Source organism: Phyllobates terribilis, unplaced genomic scaffold, assembly GCF_046119375.1.
Source record: "Phyllobates terribilis strain yellow unplaced genomic scaffold, ASM4611937v1 Scaffold_8__6_contigs__length_399053987, whole genome shotgun sequence".
Classification (NCBI taxonomy): Eukaryota; Metazoa; Chordata; class Amphibia; order Anura; family Dendrobatidae; genus Phyllobates; species Phyllobates terribilis.
Genome location: NW_027362768.1, coordinates 133403371 through 133430434, shown reverse-complemented (window position 1 = coordinate 133430434; position 27064 = coordinate 133403371). Strand labels below are relative to the sequence as shown.

The following is a 27064-nucleotide window of genomic DNA, read 5'->3' as shown; positions in this document are numbered from 1 at the left end:
GGGAGGTCTCTTGGAAGTGGAGGGAGGGCCTCCAAACATGTATCCAGATTTTTTCTTGTTTTTGACCTTCCATTTTCTTTTCTCACCTGGGGGGGATGACTGCTGTTAAATTTCCCCCTCCAAAAATAGGATATCTTTGTATCAGCAAAGAAACCAGGAAATCTTCCCTTCTTATCACCTGCTTTTTCAAGAACCTCATCCAATTTTTTCCCGAAGTGAAACTGGCCATCACAGGGTATGGAACACAACCTATTTTTTGATTGTAAATCTCCAGTGCATCCCTTAGGCCATAAGCCCGCCTTGCCGCGTTAAGACAGTCCGGCCGATCTAACTGCAAGTTTCACGGAATCGGCAGAGGTATCAGCTAGAAAGGCTGCGACGCCATGTAGTAGGGGCATAATTTTTCTCTTGTGGTCTTTCTATCTTTCAGCTGATCCTCCAGCTGCTGAAGCCAGACCATCAGGGAACGGGCAGTACAAGTTCCTGCAATGGCCGGTTTTAGACTTGCTGCTGATTCCCAAGTGTGCCTTAAGAAGATATCTGCCTTCTTATCCAAGGGGTCTCTAAGCACCCCTGAGTCCTCAAAGGGGAGTGCTGACATCTTTGATGACCTCGACACTGCTCCATCAATTTTTGGCACCTTATCCCAACTTCCTGAGTTCTTTTCCTCAAAGGGATATTTCCTTTTTGAGGATGTAGGCAAGGCCCCAGTCTTTTCTGGCTTCCTCCACTCCCTATTAATGAGAGCCTGGACCTTGGCATTTACTGGAAAGGTTCGGGGGGTTGGAGGAAAAGAAAAAAAACGCACATTAGATCTCCTAGGGACTTGGTTGATTTATCCTCTTTTAACCCCATAGTACCTCTGATGACTTTAATCAATCTATCAGTCTAATCTATAGAAAGGCAAGGCCTGCCCCCTCTATCACTGTCCGAGGAGGAAGGTGAGGCATCACTATGATACTGGGCATCCGATAGAGCAGAGAAGTCTGCATTCGAAGAAGAAAGCTCAGATACAATTTTCCTTCTTTTCCATAATAGAGATCTAAGGGAACCCTCAACCTCTGATCTAATAACTGATCTAAGATTAGCTGCAAAGTCAGGGGTACCCTCACTTATAGTTCTCTGAATGCAGTCCGAGCAGAGCTGCTTCTGCCAGTCTATTGCCAGCGGCGTTTTGCATAAAGCACACTCCCTGTTCCGCTTCTTGGCAACAGCTTTCTTGTGTTCCTCCTAGTGATTTAATCACATAAGGAGGCCCATTAGCAAACATATCACGTGACATTCACGAAGATCACTCACCCCGCTGCTACAGAAAATACCGGTTTTGAAGTCTGCTTCTGGACATGCATAGTATCCTTTCTGGAGACCACGGAGTCCTGAGAAGTCTTGCTCCTCTGACTGGGACGACTGCTGCCTTTGTCATTTGAGCGATTACCCCTTGACTGGCGAGCAGATGATGGTGGAGGAGGTGGTGATGTTGGTGGTGACTGTGGCTCTTGCTGTGGTGACAGCTGCTGTTCTCTGACATGGTGATCAGATTCTTTGAGCAGCGTCCTAACCGTCTGGTCTTCCTTATATAGGGAGGTGGGCCTGTCACCACCTCTGGATCCACTGCGGTCTTTCTTCTGGTATCCTCCCCTCCTCCCCTTGCCCCCTGCAGACGCCACCGGCATTTTCAATATGCTGGCCGGTGTTGCACAGGGCGCCGCCATCTTCTTTTGGGTACCGCCCCCAACATCACCGGGGCATGCCCTTACCCATCGTGCCCCGCATAGTGACATCAGGCGCATGCGAGCACTGGGCCCATGCACCGGAGCAGATGAGTGTGCGGCAGGAGGAGGGGGGCACGGCAGACTACAGAAACCCGGGACCTCTTCACTGCCTGCGCCCGCACATGAAGCAGGTCCCCGGGGAACCTGTGAACGGCGCATCTAGAACCGGAGGGCCGGTGCCACAGACCCAAGCCCGTTCTTCCAGCGCCGGGACAGGCCTTGGTAAGAAAAACACATCGCTGTCCTTTCTTCCACGAGGCTTCTCATCAAGGACAAACTTTTGAATGCACTCGTACAACTGTTCAATATTTCAGCACTTTCTGCACAACTTGCTGTTCTCTAACAAGGAGCATAATGGCAAAATTCACAACAGACGTTTGATCCATGAATCGGCCAATATATTTCGGAGTTCAATTAGAATTGGTATTCTCCACTTCCACCTCATGCTGTTCACATTTTGACATCATGAGACCAAGACGACACCTAACAATTGATCACCAGTACCTCGGCCATTGCGAGGCTTCAAGCAGGATGTTCTCAAATGGAAGCGGCCACTGAGCTTAGAGTAACAGAGTCATCAGCAGGTTGCAACAGAGATACAGAGAGACTGGAAGAGTCACAGAAAGGAAGAGAAGTGGACGTCCTTTGGCCACATCCCACACTGATGAATGCTTCATGAACAACGTCCTTCGGAACCGGATGATGAAAGCCACACAACTACAGGCACATTTAAGAGAGGTGAGAGGCACCCAAGTGTCATGTAAGAAAATTCAAAACAGTTTACATCAGTGTGGTTTGTGTGCTAGACGACCTGCAAGGGCACCTGACGACACCACCAGGCACAGGCGTCATCAACGCTGGATGAGGGACCAGTGGGCCTCAGTGCTGTTCACTGATGAAAGTCGATTCACGCTGAGCAGAAATGATGGCCGCCAACGATGTTGGAGACGTCAAGCAGAGCGCTATGTATCAGCCACTGTTGTCACCAGAAGAGCCTTTGATGGTGGTGCACCCACCACCGTTATTGACTCTTGTTTCAATAAATTGTTTGACATGAGGAAATCACTATTACATGCTTCTACTTAAATGCCCTACTTTCACAATAAAATATCACTGTAGCGGGAACTTTTTACGTATTCCATAAATTTCACCTGGAAGCCAAATATGCCTAACTTTTTGTGAGTGGTGTATGTCCAATTTGCCTTTTTTTCTGTTTTTTTTGTGTGGTTCCAATACACACAAAGGAAATAAACATGTGTATAACAAAAAGTGCAATTGCAATAAATTTCTGGGAGAAATACTTAATTTTCTGGAATTATTTCAAGGGTGCCAACACTTTCGGCCACGACTGTCAGAAAACAACATGTTATGTAAAACAAGTTTTTATTATAACTTGGAGCAGCCACGGTCTCTGAAAAGGTGTGGCACAGCCATTTGAAAGAAAAACTACCGTGTTTTATTGCAATTACATGTTTTGCTTCTACACATTAATTTCTTTTGTGTGTATTGGAACAACACAAAAGGGGTTTTCTAAAATTAGAAAAACATGGTGGTTTTCTTTCAAATAACTATTATGTTATTTTCTGACATACCGTATATTCCTATGAACAGCATACCTGAATCTTTCTGGCTTTTTCTAGGTCTCCTTCCGCATACGCAGTCAGCACTTTATTCGTGGTCCCTCCTAAGTAATTGTATGTGCTGTTAAAAAAAAGAAAAAAAAATCCAATATTTAATAATATATAATATAACTATATATTTAATAATTTCAATAATTCTAAATTAATAATTCCCAGACAATGCAAAGCAAAAAAAATACATTTGAAGGGATGCGTCTGGGTTATTCAAATTTTTATGATCCTCTCTCTATTTAGTCTGTGGCTGGACATGGCTTCTTGCTTTGAACCTTGATCTATCAGAAATTTATGGCTTGGCGTGTATATACTTTTGTCTGTGTTGAAGATTGAAATGCCCTGTTAATTATTGTAATTTCAGAAATGTGAACCATCCTCTAAATCCTGAACCTCTTAAACTCTATAAATGCAGAAAGGTTGGCACAAATGCATTAAAGGAGTTTACTCGACTTGATATATAGTTAAAGTGGCAAAGCGCACCTTTGAAATTTAATCGCTATGCTGGTAGTAGGTTCACATGAGCATATTTTTGGCCGAGAGCTGTCCATGAAAAAAAACAAAACGGACAGCACTGGGACCAATATTATTTAATTGGGCCATTTCAGATGTGCTTTTTTTTTTTTTTCTTATAGACTGAATCTTATGAAAAAAAAAATTGCAACATGCACTAGTTTCTTCCTTTCTTTGTTGGGTCAGACTCATCCATACGCATCTATCCCATATGGAACATCAATATAGCATCTGTTTTTTTCAATAGATACACTGCAATTTGTTAACATAGGAAACTAAATGGTCTTATAAATCATTGATAACTAACAAAACAAAAAGGCTTAAAAAAAAAATAAAAAAAAAATATAAATATAATATAATATAATATAATATAATATAATATATATATATATATATATTGTATTGCACACGGATGACAAGCGAGAAGAAAAATCATCCAAGTTTTCTGGATGAAACTGACAATTTTTTATACGCTTGTGACCCCAAACTTAAAAATCTTCTGCATTCTCAAGGATGGAAGTATTTTTTATTCTATAGCTTACTACTAGTTGTCTAAATTATCAGCCACCTCTGCTGAGTATCAGAGGTGACTGGTCTCCTAGGCAAGAAGAGCAGAGCTTGCAAGTTTTTGCAAGCTCTACTGTGAAGCTGGCAGGATAACTGGGTCTGGCCAGATTTTATGTGACAGTATTCCTCCGGTGCTGCAGAGGTAAGGGTGTGTGCCCACGATGCGTTTTTGGTGTGTATTTGCAACGCGTAAACGCTCCAGAAACGCATTGCATACCTTATCCCATGACTTCCTATAACATTCTGCAAGTTCTGTGCACATGGTCAGGATTTTTTCTGCGCAGATTTTACTCGCAGAAAAAATACGGACATAACCAATTCTTGTTCGTTTCTGCATGCGTATTTGCCTATACAATGCATGGGAAAAACGCATGGCAAATACACATGCAAAACACCAAGGTTACTTACCGATAGCCGGTTTTTCCTGAGCCCATGACAGCACACCTTGAGAGAGGATCCGCCCCACCAAGGACAGGAAACCGTCTGAAATAAAAGGGCGGTACCTCTCCCTCGCTTCAGTTGTTTACAGAGCATTGAGAGGACCTCCCTAAACAGGTTAGGCACATAACCAACACCACAATATACATATACACACCACCCCAAACAGTGCACACCAGGGTGTGAGAAACATAGAAAAAAATAAGGGGGGGAAACTACGGGTGCTGTCATGGGCTCAGGAAAAACCGGCTACCGGTAAGTAACCTTGGTGTTTTCCCCTCCCCCATGACAGCACACCTTGAGAGAATTTTGGAGAATTTATGAGCACCCTAGGGAGGGACCACCGCCTGAAGTACCCTTCTCCCAAAGGTGAGATCAGAAGAGGATAGATCCAACCGATAGTGCTTAAAGAAGGTGGATGGTGTAGACCAAGTAGCAGCCCTACATATCTGCTCGATCGAGACGTCTGCTCTCTCTGCCCAGGAGGTTGCAACGGCTCTGGTGGAATGAGCCCTCACATTGTCCGGGGCTGGAACCCCTGTGGACGTATAGGCTAAGCAAATGGCCTCCCTGAGCCACCTAGAGATGGTACCCTTGGACACCCCGTGACCTTTCCTACACCCTTGAAAGGCCAGGAACAGAGAACCGTCTTTCCTCCACAGACTAGTCATGTGAATGTACTGTAGCAGGGACCTCCTAACATCTAGGCTATGGAACCTGACTTCCCCTGGGTTCTTGGGATTGCTGCAGAACGAGGGTAGCACAATCTCCTGACTACGGTGAAATCTAGATACCACCTTGGGAAGGTATGCTGGATCTGGCCGCAAGGTGACCCTATCCTCAAGGATTTGTGTGTAAGGAGGATTAACCGAAAGGGCCTGCAGATCACCCACCCTACGGGCTGACGTTAAGGCCACTAGGAGGATGGTCTTAAGGGTGAGAATTTTTGGAGAAACCTTGTGTAGAGGTTCAAATGGTTCACTAGTAAGAGCGTTCAAGACTAGGTTCAGGTCCCAAGGAGGAACACCCAAGGATCTAACCGGTCCTGCTCTGGCACAGGACTTGATAAACCTCGAGATCCACCTATTCCCAGCCAGATTACAATTGTAGAGTGCTCCCAAAGCTGAAACTTGAACCTTAAGGGTCCCTGTAGCTAGACCCAGGTCCTGCCCCTTTTGCAGAAATTCCAGGATCCCTCTGATCGGAGGTTTGCTCGATAGCGGGATATCTATAAACTCTAGGAATTTACCCCAAACCCTGCTATAAATCTTAGTTGTAATTGGTTTTCTGCTCCCCAATAAAGTAGAAACTAAGCCTGATGAAAACCCCTTGCTACTCAATAGCGACCTCTCAAATTCCATGCCAAAAGATGGAACCCCCTGGCCTGGGCATGGAATACTGGTCCCTGCATGAGAAGGTCCGGCCTCTCTGGTAGAATCCAGGGATCTGACACCGACATTAGCCTAAGCAGAGAGAACCAAGGCCTCTTGGGCCAAAAAGGGGCTATCAAAATCACCCTGGCGCCTTCCTCCCGGATCTTCCTCACCACTACTGGAATCATCACTAATGGCGGAAAGGCATAGGCCTTCCTGAACCCCCAAGGAATCTGGAGGGCATCTACGGCATGGGGATTTTCTGCCGGATTTAGGGAGCAAAATCTCTGCACCTTTCTGTTTGCCCTTGTGGCGAACAGGTCTATGTCTGGCTGCCCCCATAACTGGACAATCTGATGGAAGACCTCCGGGTTCAACCCCCACTCCCCCTGTCTTAGGGTATGGCGGCTTAGAAAATCTGCTTTCACGTTTTCTATCCCCTTTATGTGAAGGGCGCTGAGGGATAGGAGGTTTCGCTCTGCTAGACCAAGGATCCTGTCTGCCACCACCATCAGAGGGTGTGACCTTGTCCCTCCTTGGTGATTCAAATAGGCTACTGCTGTCCGGTTGTCGGACCTGACCTGGACATGGTGATTTTGGATGTGAGGGAGGAAGCCCCTGAGGGATCTTTCTACGGCCCAAAGCTCCTTTAAGTTTGAGGATGCTCCCCCCTCGTGGCAAGCCCAGTGACCCTGTATTGCGAGTTCTGCCAGATGACCCCCCCATCCGGAACTGCTTGCGTCGGTCGTAATTACCCGATCTACTGGTCTGGACCATTGAACGCCTGCGGTTAGATTTTCCCTGACTGTACACCACGAAAGGGAATCTACTACTTGTGGGGAGAGAGAGAGCCTGCCTTCTAAATGCCCGTTGCAGGACCTCTGTGCTGACAGGACCTCCCACTGAAGCCGCCTCATATGCCCCTGGGCCCACATTACTGCTGGGAGACAGGCCGTCATAGAACCCAGGAGGGACATTGCCTCTCTCAGAGACATCTCTGGAGCTTGAATGGCCTTCGAGACTAATGCAATCAACCTGCAGATTTTGTCCTCTGGGAGGAAGCAGGTTTGGCGACGAGAGTCTAGGATTAGACCCAGAAAGGTCTGAGTCCTGGAGGGGGTTAGTCTTGATTTTTGGAAATTTACTAACCACCCCAGCTGATGCAACACTTCCGTGACCACTAGGAGCTGACTGGAGCAGTGGGCTTCTGTTTTCCCTATTATCAAGAAGTCGTCTAAATATGGCACGATTACTACATCCTTGATCTGTAGGAAGGCTGTCACTTCTGCTATTAGTTTCGTAAATATTCTCGGGGCAATGGAGAGGCCAAAGGGTAGGGCAGCAAACTGAAAATGCCTCAGCTTCCCCTGAATAAACAGGGCTACTCTCAGATACTTCTGATACTCCGGATGGATTGGGACGTGATCATATGCGTCCTTCAAGTCTATTACAGCCATAAAGCAGTTGCGATGTAAGAGCTTCACTGCCGAGCTTACTGACTCCATCTTGAAAGTCTGGTTTTCTACTACTTGGTTCAGACTCCTGAGGTTGATGATGGTCCTTAAGGACCCGTTTGTTTTTTTTATCATAAATAGTGGGGAATAGAACACCCTCCCTCTCTGTGTTGCTGGTACTTCGAGAAGGACCTGCTTTCCTACTAACTCTAACACTTCTGTTTCCAGGGCTAATTGTTCTTCCTGGACCTTTCGTAGGGGGGTAACCACAAAGGTCCGCCAGGGGGTCTGGCTGAACCGGATCTTCAGGCCCCCACTGATAATTTTCAGAATCCAGGGGTTTGCTGTTATCGCATCCCAAGCTGGAAGAAAGTGGGAAAGCCTTCCACCCACTTCCAGCCTGGCGTCATTGGGAGGATCTCTTCGAACTCGAGGATGGTCCTCCAAACATGTAGCCCGATTCTTTTTTGGACTTGGCTTCCCATTTCTTTTTGTCTCCCGAAGGACGACCCCGGTTAAATTTTCTCCTCCGAAAACTAAATCTTCTTGGTTCCCCCGAAAATCCCGGGAACCCTTTGGTTTTATCGCCTGCTTTTTCCAACAGGTCTTCTAACTTTTGGCCAAACAGGAGTCTACCATCACATGGGAGGGAGCACAGTTTCTGTTTCGAAGGTAGGTCGCCTGGGCAACCTTTGAGCCACAAGGCCCGCCTGGCTGCGTTGGATAGTCCCGCTGCCCTAGCTGACAGTCTGACCGAGTCAGCTGAAGAGTCGGCCAGGAAGGCCGATGCTGTTTGTATTAGAGGTAGCTCTGCAAGTATTGCCTGTCTGGAGACCTTTTTATCTTTAAGCTGGTCTTCCAGCTGTTGGAGCCACACCATCAAGGACCTCGCTACACAGGTGCTAGCCACCGCTGGTTTTAGGCCACCTGCCGCCGCCTCCCACGTGTGGCGCAGGAAGGAGTCAGCTCTTTTATCCAGGGCATCTTTTAGGACGCCAGAGTCCTCCAAGGGCAGGGAAGATCTTTTCGATGACCTTGCCACAGTCCCGTCCACCTTGGGGATCTTATCCCAAGCTTCCGCATCCTTCTCTTCGAAGGGGTACCTTCTTTTGGAGAAGGAGGGTAAAGCCCCTGATCTCTCAGGTCTCCTCCACTCCCGGTCAATGAGGCCCTGAATCTTACTGTTAACCGGAAATGAGCGTCTCTTCTTCTCTCCCAAGCCCGCAAACATGATGTCCTCCCGGGATTTAGATGCTCTCTCTTCCTCCAGACCCATGGTTGATCTTACTGCCCTAACCATTCTGTCTGTATTCTCAATGGGGAAGCAGGGTCTACCGCCCCCCGATGAGGAAGAGGACGATGAATCCCACTGCTCCTCGGACTGGGAGGAATCAGAGACGGGGGAAACCTCTCTACGGGGCCTTTTCTTCCCTCTAAGGAACCCTTTCAGGGACCCCTGAACTTCTGCATGTACTATGGACTTTAAATCTGCAGCAAAATCCCGGGAATTCTCAGCTATGGTTTTGGTCACACAGCCCTGGCAAAGTGGTTTCTGCCACTCTACTGAGAGAGAAGCTTGGCAAAGGGCACACATTCTATGCTTTTGCTTGGCACTACTCTTCTTAGGCTCCTAAAGAAAGGAAGCACATAAGAGACTTCCCGTTATTAACCAGTGACATTCACGAAGCTCACTCACCCTCGGAGGTCACAAACGGGTACCGGATTCGGAGGCTGTCGCGGAACCGATGATTCCATTCTGGATGGTCCCGAGGCACTCGAAGCCTTACTCCTGCGGCTGCCACTACGATTACTCGAGCGGCTGTCTGTATACGATGCATCCCTCTGCTTTTTCTGTTGCTGAGGTGGGGGGGTAAGCTGCTGCTGCTCCTGGCTATCTGGATCAGCCATGTCTCAGAAGCGCACCAAGCTTCCAGGATAGCTCCCCCCCCCTTAAATATAGGGCCATCCAGCCTCCTCCGGTCTGTGGGCCCTCCCCCTTCCTCAGGCCGGAGCTCCGTTGAAAAAAAAAAACCGGCCTGGGACGCTCCGATGGGCGCTGCCATCTTGGATCGGCGCCGCCTCCTGACGTCACCCAGCGCGCCGCTCCCAGCGTGCCCTGCGCCGTGACGTCAGGCGCGTCACACCCGGAAGCGTTCCACACTGCAGGGGGAGGACGGCGCCACGGTCTCCGGGAGGACAGAGCCTGCCTCACCGCGTGCGCCCCGCTCGGCGCAGAGACCCCAGGGGAAGCTGCGGACGGCGCTTCTGGGATACTGAACCCGGTGCACAGGCCAGTGCCCGCTCTTCCACACCGGGACAGCCCCAGGTAAGTCTTCTTTCTTCCAGACAGGTTCCCCATCAAGGACAGGAAACCAACTGAAGCGAGGGAGAGGTACCGCCCTTTTATTTCAGACGGTTTCCTGTCCTTGGTGGGGCGGATCCTCTCTCAGGGTGTGCCGTCATGGGGGAGGGGAAAAACGCATGGAAAAACCGCATGCGTTTTTCTGCCAAGGAGATGCAGAAATGCTCAGGAAAATTTCTGCTTCATTTCTGCATCGTGGGCACTAAGCCTTAGGCTGCGTGCCCACTATGCATTTTTCAAGCGTTTCTGCCGCGGATATTCCACAGCAAAAACGCGTAAAAAAATGCTTGGTAATACGTGCCCCATGGTCCCCAATGATAATCCGTATGTGCTGTGCACATGCTGCGGAAATTACCGCTGCAGATTATCATTGCGGAACAATACGCAGCATGTCCATTAATTTTGCAGACACGCAGCGTAATCGCCGCCATTGACTTGCATTGGAACGCGTGACATCCGCATCACTGCATCTGCACATGTGGATATCACATGGTTCAATGTGCAGATGGTACCCAGGCGTGGAGAAGAGGAGACTCTCATCCAGACCTGGGTATCATAGAAACTGTAAAAAAAAGAATTAAAGATAAAAAATAAAGATTATACTTACCTTCCGATGGCCCCCGGCCTCCTGAGCGATGCGTCCGGTGTGTTTGGTGGCTCGCGGTGGTGTGAAGACCTGACATGACGTCATTGAGTCATCACGCGACCGCTGACGTCGGCAGTCGCGTGACCTGTCACATGGCTCAATGACGTCATCGCAGGTCCTTCACACCACCGCAAGACACCGGATGGAGCGGAGAAGGAGACCGGGGGCCATCGAAAGGTAAGTATAATCTTTATTTTTTGTTTTTCACCATTCACAATATATATACATGCTAGTTGCATGGATTTATATAGTGTGACCAAGCAGTCAAGTACTTTTCCAAGTGATGCTAAAATTGGTTGGAACAGCACTTGATAACCCGCATGCAGGAATGCATGCAAAAACGCTTGACAAACGCTTCTACCTGGCGGGAAAAACGCATGTAAAATCCGCATGCGTTTTTCTTGCCAGGGAGAAGCGTAAAAAATATGCAGCATTTCTGCATCGTGGGCACTAAGCCTTAAGCGGCCTCTGCAAGCAACACTGGTTACTGCACACTTCAGGCTGGTGGCCCAACAATACCACTGCTAGCAAAAAAAGGAGGCAGTTGCGCTCCTGAAGATTGACCTTGTGAATATGCCTTGAGGCTATGTTCCCATGATGAGTTTTTTGGTGATTTTTTTTACGCCGAGTATTTTTGAAAAAAATGCAACCAACTCATTTTACTTAATGGATGCAGAAAATCTGCAACATCAAAAACTGTAAACATTAAATGTATGAATGAAGCAGTCATGCTTTACCTGCCCACAGCTCCATGAGCCCCGAATACTAAGGCTCCCAAAAGTTGCTGCAAAAGAAAACAAAATGTAAATATCACAGACTTTGTTATGTTTCGTGTTACAATGTAAATTATAAAGAGACACTTGCCTCATCCACACCATAGAGAAAATCGCATTCTTTATATCCATGGATACACATACTGAAATCCAAAAGGTCGGTGCCACTAAACTTCACTCCTCGGAACGACGGGATGTGAACTTTCATCCTGCCAGTCAAATCATTCACCTGAACTGTAAGAGAGAAAATAATATATTGTATATGTATATAGCTAAAGAAACAAAACCATCACTCCATTGAGATTTTAGGAACAAAAACTGGGTTAATAGCCAATTGGGTCTCAGCAACGTTTCGGTTCTATTAAGAACCTTTCTCAAGCCTTGAGAAAGGTTTTCAATAAAATTATACCACAGTTTTTTTCCTAAATTCTTGATGGAGTGTTTTTTTTTTTTTTTTTTTTTTTTTTTTTAAGCTATTTGGAAGATTGTTAATTGCCTGGAAGATTTTGCACCAGTATTAACTTTATATTGTTTGCTTGTGAGTTTTTTTTACTCACCAACACCTTCAAAAGAAAAAATGCACTAAAATAAAAAATAAATGGACGTTTGTACTCCAAAATAGTATGATTAAAAACAAAAATGAAATATATATAAAAAAAACAAAAAAACACACAAGCCTTCACACAGCTCCATCAACCCTACAATAAAAAAAAAGAACCACAAGGCCTCATACGGCTAAGTAGATGGAAAAATAAAATAGTTCTGACTCTTTGAAGAGGTGGTAAAATTAAAGCTCAAAAAAAAAGGGAAGGGGTTGAAAAAAATCTGTGTGTAAAGTGGCTTGATTTTTCATTTTAGATACATTAGACCATAAACAATGGTTGAAAACATGGACGCACACTTAAGTATACCCCATATTCCCAGGTGATGCATACTCACACTTTACACCAGTGAGGCTGGGTATGTGGTAGTAGTAGAACGGAAGACTTGGTGCAGCAGACGCCACTTCCTTCATGTACATGACTAAAGCATCTATGGGACAGAAATGTGATGAGTGACACAGAAGTAGAAGTAAACAAACACCATAAAGAAAAAAAAAAGGTGCAAGTGCATCAAAAACAAAGAAACAAAAAAATTGGATTTATCGTATGGTTATCCGGTTTGGGCAATCTTGGCAAAGCCAAGGTGATATAGGAGAAATTAAAAGGTATAGGAATAAATATCTGAGATCTAGACATTCCCGAATCTGTGCTGGCTAGAGAAATTCTAAACTAGTGACCCAAGGGCGCCATTTTCTGACTTAAAGTCTGAAGGATAAGTAATTCTATACCTGGACATGATGGTTTGATGAACACGGGGCTCACTGCACTGATGGCGTCGGCTCCACATGAAGCAGCGTGAGCAGCCTGATGAAGAACAATAGGTAAGAATATGAAGTTTTGTTAAGTCTCCACAGCTGTTGTGGTACTACACCTCTCACCATGCCTTTATGGTGTTTACTTGCATTATGAGCAATTCCCTAACAGATGAATTACAAGAATCTTTAGCATAATGTGCCATAGGGATAATGTGGAAAAGCAGCAGAGGGGAAATCAAAGTCCCCGACAAGCACTTCTCGTTCTCATTTATAATTAACAACACAAGTAATGATATATCAGGATCACTCACCAACTCTTTTGAGTCCTCCAGGCTCAGACAACCAACATGTACGATCACATTGTCCATCCTACAAGAGATGGATTTAAGTTGGTGAAGTTATCAGATCGTGCTTGTAAACACAAAGCACACTAGCACTTGACTGCCTATTAAAATTTGCAGCCTTTTTTGAGATATTAAGACTTTTACAGCTTGTTGCCTAGGAGACTGACCACCGCTGCTGTCTAGATTGTAAACAAAAACTGGCCGGGATTAGGAGGGAACGGCGCTCTCTACTAATCCTGGCCAGTTCCAAACAATGCTTACAAGCTTGAGACAAAAGATCTTGTAAGCACTGTGCAATGTTCTGCTTGTCCGTTTCCAAGGCAATGAGCAGTAAACGGAACAAAGAGTAATATCTCAAGAATGGCTGAAAATTTTAACAAAGCGTTAAATTACTCGTATTTACAAAAACGATCCATTTATGGAACCTTTGAAGAAGTCAGTGCAGTACAAAAAAAGCTTCAAAACTAAAGCACAATATAGTATGATATAAGACATGTCAGCATGTGAAGGGTTGTACAAATGTATCTCCATTGCATTAAATTATATACTTCTCTGTGCCCTAAGCAGGTGCCACTCACTTGCCTCTGGCGTGCTTCACCCACTCCTCGGCAAGCCTCTTCCTCTCCTGGACACTGAGGGACGTCCCTTCTCCTGTAGTGCCATTCACTGTACAACATGCAAAATTAGGCAAAAATAAAAATATCAACTACATATAGCTTTGTAATTATCAATAGGCCACAAGTTCCAGTATGCTGGTTGTCAGGAGAAAACATACAACACTGCCATTCCCTATATCATGGGAACTGCTAGGAGGCCAACTGTGGGGCATGTGCCTGGGTGTTCGTTGGGAGTCACTTTGCCCCAGGTGACGAAATTCCTACCTTAGACTTTGTCCTATATAGAGACACTTATAAGGGGTTATCCATGCATATATTGATTACCTATCCTTGTGTTAGGTCATCAATGTCGAATGCTGGGGTCCGACACCCTGAGATCAGCTGTTATCGCACGTAATCATTGAGTGGAGCCCCACTGCACAGATCCATTCAAAGTGTAGCAACCGCTGCAGAGTACTGAAGACCAGCTGCTATTCAAGAGATGCCAAGATTGCTATAGTGCTTCCCACTGCTCCACCTCCACAGACAAGCTGTAATATGGAGTGAAACTAGCAGGGAGGTTTCATTTTTCTATGTTGGTGCTGCAGGAAAATGAACCAGTACACTGCATTCTTGAAAATCAATGGGCACAGTATACTGATCCTCCGGAGCGAGACACATTCTTTGTAACCATTCTGGGTATAATACAAGTGAGCAGATTCTCCAATATTCAACCACAATTCACAAATATTTATGAAAATGGACTTGTGTCTTGACAACAAGTTATATATTTGTAGAAACTCACCAAAAATATTCTTAATTTTCTGCTTCTGTACCAAGTAATCTACATATTGCTGGATGGTGGAGAGATTGATCTCACTATAAAAAGAAAATAAAAAATATTACCAGATATATCTTTATATTTTTTTTTAATATTTTTGCAGAAGATTGAGGGCTATCATCTCATGCAAATGATTCAACGGTCTATTATTTCTCAGCACATAAGACCTTTATATAGAGGCATTATAACAGCGGGCACAGAGGTAGAAGTCGCAGATTTGGTATACAACCCCTGGCAAAAATTATGGAATCACCGGGCTCGGAGGATGTTCATTCAGTTGTTTAAAGTTGTTGAAAAAAAGCAGATCACAGACATGGCACAAAACTAAAGTCATTTCAAATGGCAACTTTAGGGCTTTAAGAAACACTAAAAGAAATCAAGATAAAAAATGTGGTACTCATTAAGGGTCATTTTTTTCAGACCAAGCAGAGGGAAAAATTATGGAATCACTCAATTCTGAGGAAAAAATTATGGAATCACCCTGTTAATTTTCATTTCCAAAACTAACACCTGCATCAAATTAGATCTGCTCGTTAGTCTGCATCTAAAAAGGAGTGATCACACCTTGGAGAGCTGTTGCACCAAGTGGACTGGCATGAATCATGGCTCCAACACGAGAGATGTCAATTGAAACAAAGGAGAGGATTATCAAACTCTTAAAAGAAGGTAAATCATCACGCAATGTTGCAAAAGATGTTGGTTGTTCACAGTCAGCTGTGTCTAAAATCTGAACCAAATACAAACAACATGGGAAGGTTGTTAAAGGCAAACATACTGGTAGACCAAGGAAGACATCAAAGCATCAAGACCGGAAACTTAAAGCAATATGTCTCCAAAACAGAAAATGCACAACAAAACAAATGATGAACGAATGGGAGGAAACTGGAGTCAATGTCTGTGACCAAACTGTAAGAAACCGCCTAAAGGAAATGGGATTTATATACAGAAAAGCTAAACAAAAGCCATCATTAACACCTAAACAGAAAAAAACAAGGTTACAATGGGCTAAGGAAAAGCAATCGTGGACTGTGGATGACTGGATGAAAGTCATATTCAGTGATGAATCGCGAATCAGCATTGGCAAGGTGATGATGCTGGAACTTCTGTTTGGTGAAGTTCCAATGAGATTTATAAAGATGACTGCATGAAGAGAACATGCAAATTTCCACAATCATTGATGATATGGGGCTGCATGTCAGGTAAAGGCACTGGGGAGATGGCGGTCATTACATCTTCAATAAATGCCCAAGTTTAAATTGATATTTTGGACAGTTTTCTTATCCCATCAATTAAAAGGATGTTTTGGGATGCTGACATCATTTTTCAAGATGATAATGCATCCTGCCATAGAGCAAAACTGTGAAAACATTCCTTGAAAGAAGACACATAAGGTCAATGTCATGGCCTGCAAACAGTCCGGATCTCAATCCAATTGAAAATCTTTGGTGGAAGTTGAAGAAAATGGTCCATGACAAGGCTCCAACCTGCAAATCTGATCTGGCAACAGCAATCAGAGAACGTTGGAGCCAGATTGATGATGAGTACTGTTTGTCACTCATTAAGTCCATGCCTCAGAGACTGCAAGCTGTTATTAAAGCCAGAGGTGGTGCAACAAAATACTAGTGATGTATTAAAGTGTTCTTTTGTGTGTTTGTTTTTCATGATTCAATTTTTCCTCAGAACTGAGTGATTCCATAATTTTTTCCCTCTGCTTGGTCTGAAAAAAATTACCCTTACTGAGTACCACATTTTGTATCTCGATTTCTTTTAGTGTTTCTTAAAGCCATAACGTTGCCATTTGAAATGACTTTAGTTTTGTGCCATGTCTGATCTACTTTTTTTCAACACCATTAAACAACTTTATGAACATCCTCCGAGCCCGGTGATTCCATAATTTTTGCCAGGGGTTGTAGAAACCCTGGGGCTTCAAGCTTCATTCACTCCTTAGACAAACAATTATTCAGTTTGCACTGGCACCTAGTTTCAGACTCCTTACGGGTCTGAAACTATGTGCCAGTACACCTAGGTGAAACTCGTGTGTGGACATATTCAACCAAGCAATACATGCTGGATGTGACATCTGTGTATCCATGAAATTGATGCTTTAATTCTGTATCCCTGTCTCCTACAGTCGATGGATGAACCCTTCTCCCTTGTGTTAACAGACATTGATGCTGCAGAGTGTGACCACAGAGTTTCACATGTGCTTTCTCGGTACACTCATACATGTGCAGACTGTTTTGTGTGTGTATTTTCCTCCCTACAGACTGTGTGATCTGCCCTCCCTGATAACTTTGATGCTTTCCTTGCTCTCTGTTCTGCTGCAGTGTTCAACCCCCTGCCTCTATCTCTAACATTAACATAAGAGGATGGGAGCAGAGAGAACCCTCAATTTGCTGTCCAACCTGTGTTAGAGTCAACAGGACAGTCGCCTACATGAAGAGGTTACACAGGATTCCATAACAGCAAACAGGTTTTTTTTTTAATGAAGACTATTTAGAATGTTGCCTAATTTTACATTTAGGAAGTAAATAATGTCAGTGTAAAAGGTGATCATAGTCTTTAAAGCAAATCTATTAGCTTACTTTAATATTACATCTACACATCTGTACAGTTAATAGCCAAAAGGCACAAATACGAGATGTGTTTATGAGTTGATTTAATGCAGAAAGCCTTCACCCACCACCCTCTGCAGTGACTGACAGGCGGCTGTGTATACATGCATACCTGGCTGCCTGTCAATCACACAGCCCTGAGGGGTGGGAGGAAGGAAAGACAAGCATGTGCTAGTCTCAAATACACCAGACATACATTTTTGTGCCATTTTGGCCCTATAATTATTGGAATAGGCTTACATAATCAGCCTATTAAGTGTACCGGTTTGATACATTTTCTATTATACTGGCTGCATGCTGCCCACATTAATAGGCGTGTAAGAACATTAGCACATGTTCCATCACCCTCACATGGAATTACGGTAGTTTTGCTACTTGTAGTCTTGGACAAAATATCACTTTTGAGTAGGAAACTTACCAGTTCAGATTCATTGGTGTGAAAGTGGCAGCTATCAGGCCCTTCAGTCTCTTCCCATCAGATGCCATTATTCTGTTTAAACTACAAAAAAAAGAATTACAGAATTTTTTTTTTTTTTTTAAGAAAACTAGGACACTGAACCACTAAAATTATATACAGTACAGACCAAAAGTTTGGACACGCCTTCTCATTTAAAGATTTTTCCTTATTTTCATGACTTTGAAAATTGTACATTCACACTGAAGGCATCAAAACTATGAATTAACACATGTGGAATTATATACTTAACAAAAAAGTGTGAAACAACTGAAAATATGTCTTATATTCTAGGTTCTTCAAAGTAGCCACCTTTTGCTTTGATGACTGCTTTGCACACTCTTGGCATTCTCTTGATGAGCTTCAAGAGGTAGTCACCGGAAATGGTCTTCCAACAATCTTGAAGGAGTTCCCAGAGATGCTTAGCACTTGTTGGCCCTTTTGCCTTCACTCTGCGGTCCAGCTCACCCCAAACCATCTCGATTGGGTTCAGGTCTGGTGACTGTGGAGACCAGGTCATCTGGCGTAGCACCCCATCACTCCCCTTCTTGGTCAAATAGCCCTTACACAGCCTGGAGGTGTGTTTGGGATCATTGTCCTGTTGAAAACTAAATGATGGTCCAACTAAACGCAAACCGGATGGAATAGCATGCCGCTGCAAGATGCTGTGGTAGCCATGCTGGTTCAGTATGCCTTCAATTTTGAATAAATCCTCAACAGTGTCACCAGCAAAGCACCCCCACACCATCACACCTCCTCCTCCATGCTTCACGGTGGGAACCAGGCATGTAGAGTCCATCCGTTCACCTTTTCTGCGTCGCACAAAGACACGGTGGCTGGAACCAAAGATCTCGAATTTGGACTCATCAGACCAAAGCACAGATTTCCACTGGTCTAATGTCCATTCCTTGTGTTCTTTAGCCCAAACAAGTCTCTTCTGCTTGTTGCCTGTTCTTAGCAGTGGTTTCCTAGCAGCTATTTTACCATGAAGGCCTGCGGCACAAAGTCTGCAAAGCAGTCATCAAAGCAAAAGGTGACTACTTTGAAAAACCTAGAATATAAGACATATTTTCAGTTGTTTCACACTTTTTTGTTAAGTATATAATTCCACGTGTTAATTCATAGTTTTGATGCCTTCAGTGTGAATGTACAATTTTCAAAATCATGAAAATACAGGAAAATCTTTAAATGAGAAGGTGTGTCCAAACTTTTGGTCTGTACTGTACGTTCCACACAACCCTGTTCACACCCTGCCGCTAAAAATCAAAGCATGTGCATTTAGACTTTGCTCCCACATGTTGTGTGTTTTTTACATCAGAAATATGCAGCAAAACTGATCCCTGGCAGGAAATCAGCTGCGTAAAAAACGCAGGTTTTGCTGCATTTTTTGATGCGTTTTTTTCTCTGTCCTTCTGTCTCTATTTATGAATGTACCGTATATTCCGGCGTATAAGACGACTTTTGAAGACTGAAAAATCTTCTGTCTAGTCTGGGGTCGTCTTATACGCCGGTAATGCTTTTGAACTTTCAGAAATTGACATGCGGGGATACTCTGGGGGTGTTAATAAGCTGCCGTGGCCGTATCCCTGCCATGTCGGAGTTAATATAAGGTGGAGGGAGTTAAAATACGGCGGCGGTAGGTCCAGACGGTCAGCGCTTCTGTGCTGAAACGGACACATCGCTGCGTATTCCCAGCTCCAGACACAGCGCAGGGCTTCTGTGCTGACAGCTTTCACTTGTCACAGAAGCGCTGCGCTGTGTCCGGAGCAGGGAAGTTCGCATCGCTTCTGTGACAATATATGAAAAGCCGGCAATTCAGCAGCGGCATAAGCCAGCACCCGACAATTTAGAATAGAAAGAATAGAGAATCACACATAGATTAGATAGATAGAAACATGTCAGTCACATATATATGAAGTACAGTGACAGTGTTGCTTACTGTACTTGTCATTTAGTGTAAAGGATTTATTAAAACAAATAATAGTGTTTTCATGCACCGTCTCTTTAAAAAAGCCGGCCGGCAATTTAGCATCTGTACCCGACAATTTATAACAGAAAGAATAGAGCTTCACACATAGATTAGATAGATAGAAACATGTCAGTCACATATATATGAAGTACTGTGATAGTGCTGGTTACTGTACTTGTCATCTAGTGTTAAAATAACGGATTTATTAAAAAAAAAATTGGCGTGGGGTTCCCCTTAATTTTAGTCTCTAGCGGAGGTTAAGCAGACAGCTGGGGCAGATGTTTGAAGCCTGGGAAGGGGGTAATACCCACGGAGCTTCCCAGGCTACTAATATCAGCCCCCAGCTGAATACCTAGCCTTTACTAGCTATTAAAATGGGGGAACCCCCCCCCCAAAAAATAACGTGGGGTCACCCCTAATTTAATAGCTAGCAAAGGCTAGGCAGACAGCTGGGGGCTGATTTTAATAGCCCAGGAAGGGTGCCATGAATATTGGCCCCCTCCCAGGCTAGAAACACCAGCCGTCAGCCGCCCCAGAAATGGCGCATCCATAGGATGCGCCAATTCTGGCACTTAGCCTCGCTCTTCCACGCTGCCCTGGTGCGGTGGCAGGGGGTAATAGGGTTGGGGTTGATGTCAGCTTATAATGCCAGCTGACATCAAGCCCAGGTTAGTAATGGAGAGGCGTCTATAAGACACCCCCATTACTAACCCCATAGTCAAAGTTAAAAAAAACACAAACACCCAGAATAAAGTCCTTTAATTGAAATAAAGACACAATTCTTTATTGTTCTAAATTAAACCATACTTACCATCACGCCCATTCCAGCTGAAGCCAACGATCTCCTGCAATAAAAGAAAAATAATAAAGCAACCTCATCCTTACCTTTCCATGGTTCCCACGATGGCTCCAGCTCTGCTACATCGAGATAACAGGCTGGACCGCAGCAGAATGCTGCCATCCAGCCTGTCATCCCGCAGACACTGAGAAGCGCAGGCATGCTTGCGCTCCTCAGTGTCTGACTGTGACGGCATCCAGATGAGCCGACAATGAACTCAGCTCACCTCCTGGACGTCCGTCACTGACAGCGTGGGAAACTTCTACTGCGCATGCGGGGAGCAGGAGAATTTTCCCACGCTGTCAGTGACGTGCATGAGGTGAGCCGAGTTCATTGGACATGATCTCGGCTCATCTGGATGCCGTCACAGTCAGACACTGAGGAGCACAAGCATGCCTGCGCTTCTCAGTGTCTGCCGCATGGCAAGCTGAACGGCAGCGTTCTGCTGCGGTGCAGCCTGTCATGTGAATGTAGCAGAGCTGGACCGGTCCTGGGAGCCATGGAGAGGTAAGGATGAGGTTGCTTTATTATTTTACTTTTATTGCAGGAGATCGTTGGCTTCAGCTAGAATGGGCGTGATGGTAAGTATGGTTTAATTTAGAACAATAAAGGATTGTGTCTTTATTTCAATTAAAGGACTTTATTCTGGGTGTTGTGTTTTTTTTAATTACTTTACTAGAAATTCATGGTGGTCATGTCTAATATTGGCGTGACCCCATGAATTTCGGGCTTAGGGCCAGCTGATAATGCCAAGCTGGCCTTAACCCCTTTATTACCCAGTGAGCCACCGCACCAGGGCCCTGGATGAGTTGGGTACAGCGCCAGAAGATGGCGCTTCTATGAACGCGCCATTTTCCGGGGTGGCTGCGGACTGCAATTTGCAGCAGGTGGGGCCCAGAAAGCTTGGGCCTCCCTGCGCTGCAGATTCCAGCCCCCAGCTGCCTAGTTGTACCTGGCTGGACACAAAAACAGGGCGAAGCCCCACGTATTTTTTTTTTTAATTATTTCATGAAATAATTAAAAAAAAAAGGGCTTCCCTATATTGTTGTGTCCGGCCAGGTACAAATAGGCAGCTGGTGGTTGGGGGCAGCCCGTTCCTGCCTGCTGTACCTGGCTGGACACAAAAATATGGCGAAGCCCCACGTCAACATTTTTGGGAAAAATTAATTACAAAATTAATAATTTAGGGACTGCATCTTTATTAACCCCTCAATTGTCATTTAGTGTTAAAATAAAGGATTTTTTAAAAAGAAAATTGGCGTGGGATCCACCATCATTATAGTCTCTAGCGGAGGTTAAGCAGACGGCTGGGGCAGATGTTTGAAGTCTGGGAAGAGGGTAATACCCACGGAGCTTCCCAGGCTACTAATATCAGCCCCCAGCTGAATACCTAGCCTTTACTAGCTATTAGAATGGGGGACCCCCCCAAAAAATGACATGGGGTCCCCCCTATTTTAATATGTTTATGAGTGACAGTTTTCCTGCTATATACCTGCATGTCATAAGAATTTAAATTAAAAAAGGACCATGTTAAATTCAAATCTGTTTTTTTTTAATTTTTACCGGTGTTTGGTATGCGTTGGAAAAGGGGTAGTCTTATACGGTGAATATATCCTAAACTCTATATTTTAACAGGAAAGTAGGGGGGTCGTCTTATACGCCGGAATATACGGTACATAAAATTCTGTGAAAAAAAAGAACCCCATTCTATTTTGCCATCAAAAATGCTGAATAAAAATTTACTTGCGTTTTTTGGTGCGGTTTTTTTTTCCACCACCCATTACTTCCTATGGGTGAAAAAATGCTGAAAGTAGTGACATGCTCTATTTTCCAAAAACCCAACCAAGGCAGAAAATACACAGCAAAAAAAAACAAGATGTGCGAACAGAGAATTCTGGTTTCTCATAGACTTTGCTGGTACTGCAAAACGCAGCTGAAAATTTGCATAAAAATCTGCAGCAAAATACGCTGAAAAACCCAACGTGTGGGAACATAGCCTGACAGTGTATTTTCTCTATTCGATGGGTAAAGCCAGGGTGCTGATAACTTCAAAAATATATTAATAAGGTTTACTGGTAATTTAATGGTATTGATGAGTAACCAGCCTGTGTGTAGAGAAACCCCAGAGAACAGGAGGTCAGCAGAGCGTAACTTTTACTTCCAGCTCAGTTTTGTAGAGCAGAGGAAAAGGATACAGATATGCCGAAACTGCACAATTACATCCGCCTTCCTAGAAACATTATGGCATAAATACAACTAGTGGCACTATAGGAACAAACTGTAATTTTTATTAAGGTGAAATGCAAAATCTATTACAGAACATGCGCCATTTACAATAGTGGGGTCTTCTTAGGTGGCGGAATGGCACCAGGGCTCGGGTTAGTCTGCCACTTCTGCATTACCTTTACACAACCCACTGGCTCATGAGTTCAAATCTAACCTAGACAACCAAAAATGTCTTTAAGGTGTACAGTTATGGCCAAAAGTGTTGGCTCCCTTGAAATTGTTCCAGAAAATTATTGCAATTACACGTTTTGTTATACAGGTTTATTTTCTTTGTGGGTATTGGAACACCACAAAAACAAAACAAAAAAAAAAAAACAACAACCTGCAAATTGGACATAATTTCACACATAACCCCAAAAATGGTCAGGACAAAATTGTTGGCACCTTTCCAAAATTGTGGGTAAACAACTTTGTTTCAAGCATGTGATGCTCGTTCAAACTCACCTGTGGCAAGTAACTGGGCGTATACCACAGAACTGCTCTGTAATTATTTGCTTTTCTCCTCTATGGCACTGACCAATCAAAACATGGCAGCATCATAGAGGGGAGGAAAAACAAACGCCCACAGAAAAGGTAGCATCTGAACACAAGATTTGTCCTATGTGACCAAGCAGAAAACTCTGCAGTCACCGAGTCTCTTCCTGCTGTTGGAGCACTGGAGAAAAGCAGCACAGTGCATTGCCTATAACAGTGAAGTCCGACGCTCCGAGTCTTCAGTGCTGCTGCTCTACCGTGCACCGGCGCTCCTCAATAACGCAACTGTATTTTGATTTACCAGCATCATAGATCAAAGAAGTTCTGTGGTATATGCCAAGTTGGTTAAAGGGAAATATTTGCATATTTGGCACTCTATATTACCGACTGTGGGGGTGGGGGTAAAGCGTTGGAACAAAGGTGCATAGAAGAAAAAGGAAAACTGTTCCAGAATCAGTGGAGCAGTGGCAAATGGAGAATGGTATTAGTTTAAATGTAAAAATCAAGTAAAACGATCCTCTTTCAATGGAGATGAAAGGACAAACCATCTGCAGATTTGATTACAAGTATCATCTCTATGCTGATGACACCCAACCATACACCTCTTCTCCTGACATCACCCACACCTTAATACAAAATACCAGGGATTGCCTGTCTGCTGTCTCTTACATCATGTCTGCCCTCTATCTGGAACTGAATCTCTCAAAAATGGAACTTCTCGTGTTTCCTCCTTCTACCTATACCTGATATTGCAAATGCCTTGGGTGGTTCAACCATAGCTCCCAAGCATTATGTTTGCTATCTTGGGGTTATATTTGACAAAAAACTTTCCCTATATCCAATCGCTCACTAGCCCATCTTACAAAGATCTCCAGAATCCGACCTTCTCACCTTAGAAACTACAACAACTCTTACTGTCGCCCTTATTCATTCTTGTCTGGACTACTGCAACTCTTTACTGATAGGTCTCCCTCTAACCCATCCTGAATGTGGCAGCCAGGATTGTATTTTTGTCCAGCAGCTACACCGATGCCTCCACAAGGTCATTGCACTGGTTACCCCTCCGCTACAAAATACAATACAAATTGATCTCTGTCATCCACAAAGCTCCCCACAGTTCCGCACCACCTCCCTCAATTTTGTCTATCACCCTTCCCGTGCCCTCTGCTCTGCAACTGATCTATAACTAATATCCTCCATAATCCGAACCTCGCATCTCCGCCTCCAAGACTTCTCTAGTGCGGCGCCAGTTTTCTGGAATGCATTACTCCAGACAATCAGACTAATATCTAGACCCACATTTTTTACGCACCACTCCAGTGGTTTATTTTATTGCACCGTTGGAGTGGTGCTTTAAATGTAAGTCTCCTGCCTCATACTCCCCTTCAAGCGTTTTTTTATCCATTTTTGCCATTGCTCCCATCAGTGTCAGGCAAAGAGTGACCTGCCCCTCAGCTCTAGTGTTTCATGGAGCTGTGCGGAGGTTTCTTTTCAATACAAGTCTACGAGAGCCTCATACTGGCTCTCTTAGACTTGTATTGAGCGCTTCTGACGTAGCTTTTGACTTCTGGCCAGTCAGAAGCTATGGGCACAAGATGGTGAAGGGGGACTGGAGAGGCACCGAAAAAACTGTGAAGCCGCCGGAAGGTGAGTATAAGAACGGGGCTGGGGGCTTAGATTTAAAGCGCCACTCCAGAGCTGAAAAAAAACTCTAAAACACTGGAGTGGTGCTTTAAAAAAATACATCTTTTTAGACAGCCCTATCACCTCAATTTTCCAACTTATTTTTCCCTTGTTCTCGCTTTCTAAATTTTACCCAGAACCTGGTCCCTCCTATTAATCTGAGTCCGCTTCCTCCATGCAGCCAATTGGTAACTGCACTTAGATACTGGCTGGTGACCGGATCATGCAGCTTATTTTAAATGCCCCATTTATTATAAGGATGGCCGGACCATACACGACAAGCATTTTTTTTTACCTAGTGTGTCCCCCTTATTTCCTTCTAGATCATACATGTCAAACTCTGGCCCATAGGCAAAACCACCCTGCGGGCCAGATTTGATGTGGCCTGCGACACCAGAACTACCACCCATTGTTCTGCATGGAGGGCTATGCGGGGCCCATTACACTGCATGGAGGGCTATGCGGGGCCCATTACACTGCATGGAGGGCTATGCGGGGCCCATTACACTGCATGGAGGGCTATGCGGGGCCCATTACACTGCATGGAGGGCTATGCGGGGCCCATTACACTGCATGGAGGGCTATGCGGGGCCCATTACACTGCATGGAGGGCTATGCGGGGCCCATTACACTGCATGGAGGGCTATGCGGGGCCCATTACACTGCATGGAGGAGGGCTATGCGGGGCCCATTACACTGCATGGAGGAGGGCTATGCGGGGCCCATTACACTGCATGGAGGAGGGCTATGCGGGGCCCATTACACTGCATGGAGGAGGGCTATGCGGGGCCCATTACACTGCATGGAGGAGGGCTATGCGGGGCCCATTACACTGCATGGAGGGCTATGCGGGGCCCATTACACTGCATGGAGGGCTATGCGGGGCCCATTACACTGCATGGAGGGCTATGCGGGGCCCATTACACTGCATGGAGGGCTATGCGGGGCCCATTACACTGCATGGAGGGCTATGCGGGGCCCATTACACTGCATAGAGGGCTATGCGGGGCCCATTACACTGCATAGAGGGCTATGCGGGGCCCATTACACTGCATGGAGGGCTATGTGGGGCTCAATATACTGTATGGAGGACTATGTGGGGCTCATTACACTGTATAATGATTGGCCCACAACGTTGACATCCCTGTTATGGATTGTAAACTTGCAGACAGGACCCTCAGTCCTATTTGTATCTGTTGAATTTTGCTTATTCTGTAATGTCTTTCTTGTCTGTACATGTCTTCCGCTTAATTGTAAATGGTTGTGGAATTTGATGGCACTATATGAATGCATAATCTTTTTAAAGCAGTTGTACAGGTAAAGCAAGCACTTTCGCACAGGACAACAGAACACACAAAGTGCACGGCTATTTCTTTTTCTCCAGCACCAAGAACCCTTCCCAATCCTAATACAATCAGCAAAACAGCTTATAGGTCCCCTTTGGTTTGGGGGATTAGTGGGGTTTCCAGCAGTCAGATCTTTATCAATTTATACTGACGCTTAATATTGCTCTAATGAAAATCAATCCCAAACCTCAAGAATAAAATGCATCCTAATCACCTGCAGGAAGCCCCATGTGCCCTACCTGTGCAGTCAGCCTCTTCTCTCCTCACTGATGAGCCTGCACAGCCCTGGAGCGGAGTGATATAAGCTGGGGTCACATGATAGCTCCCCTCCTGTTGCATGCTGGGAGCACCAGTCCTCCAGCTTCTGCTTAGCATGTTCTGTAATTACAGACTGCATGCAGCCCCTTACTGTATGATGTGTGGGGGGATGTGAGAGTCTATGGGAGTGTTCACAACCTGTGCACAAGCTGTGTGATCACTGCCTGACCAGAGCTTACTACATGCTAGTCATTCTCAGACTACAACTCCCACAATCCTGGCACCACAGATCGGCAGCTCTCACTATCACGTGACAGGGATATCTGCTCACATTCATGAGACCTGAAGTGAAATCTGAAACTTTTCCAGGAAAAGTTATGAATTGGCAAGAACTTTTTTTTTTGTGTGTGTGTTTAAGGGAAGTGAGAGTAAAGAAACTGGCTGATGATCTGCTGCCAACTATCATGTGTGCAG

At 44.9% G+C, this 27064-nt stretch overlaps 1 protein-coding gene across 1 annotated transcript in view; it reads right to left on the bottom strand.

The window, feature by feature from the left end:
- The window catches only part of NPL (N-acetylneuraminate pyruvate lyase), a 39975-nt gene extending 13245 nt beyond the window's left edge, over positions 1 to 26730 (bottom strand). The window contains exons 1-10 of the mRNA XM_073642610.1: positions 26572 to 26730; positions 17701 to 17781; positions 14632 to 14705; positions 13809 to 13896; positions 13198 to 13255; positions 12860 to 12935; positions 12469 to 12561; positions 11621 to 11763; positions 11494 to 11540; positions 3389 to 3473 (exon numbers count right to left, since the gene is read on the bottom strand). Of these exons, the coding sequence (XP_073498711.1) occupies positions 3389 to 3473; positions 11494 to 11540; positions 11621 to 11763; positions 12469 to 12561; positions 12860 to 12935; positions 13198 to 13255; positions 13809 to 13896; positions 14632 to 14705; positions 17701 to 17768 (732 nt within the window). The 5' untranslated portion in view covers positions 17769 to 17781; positions 26572 to 26730. The remainder of the gene's footprint in view (positions 1 to 3388; positions 3474 to 11493; positions 11541 to 11620; positions 11764 to 12468; positions 12562 to 12859; positions 12936 to 13197; positions 13256 to 13808; positions 13897 to 14631; positions 14706 to 17700; positions 17782 to 26571) is intronic.
- Positions 26731 to 27064: the final 334 nt, after the last annotated feature.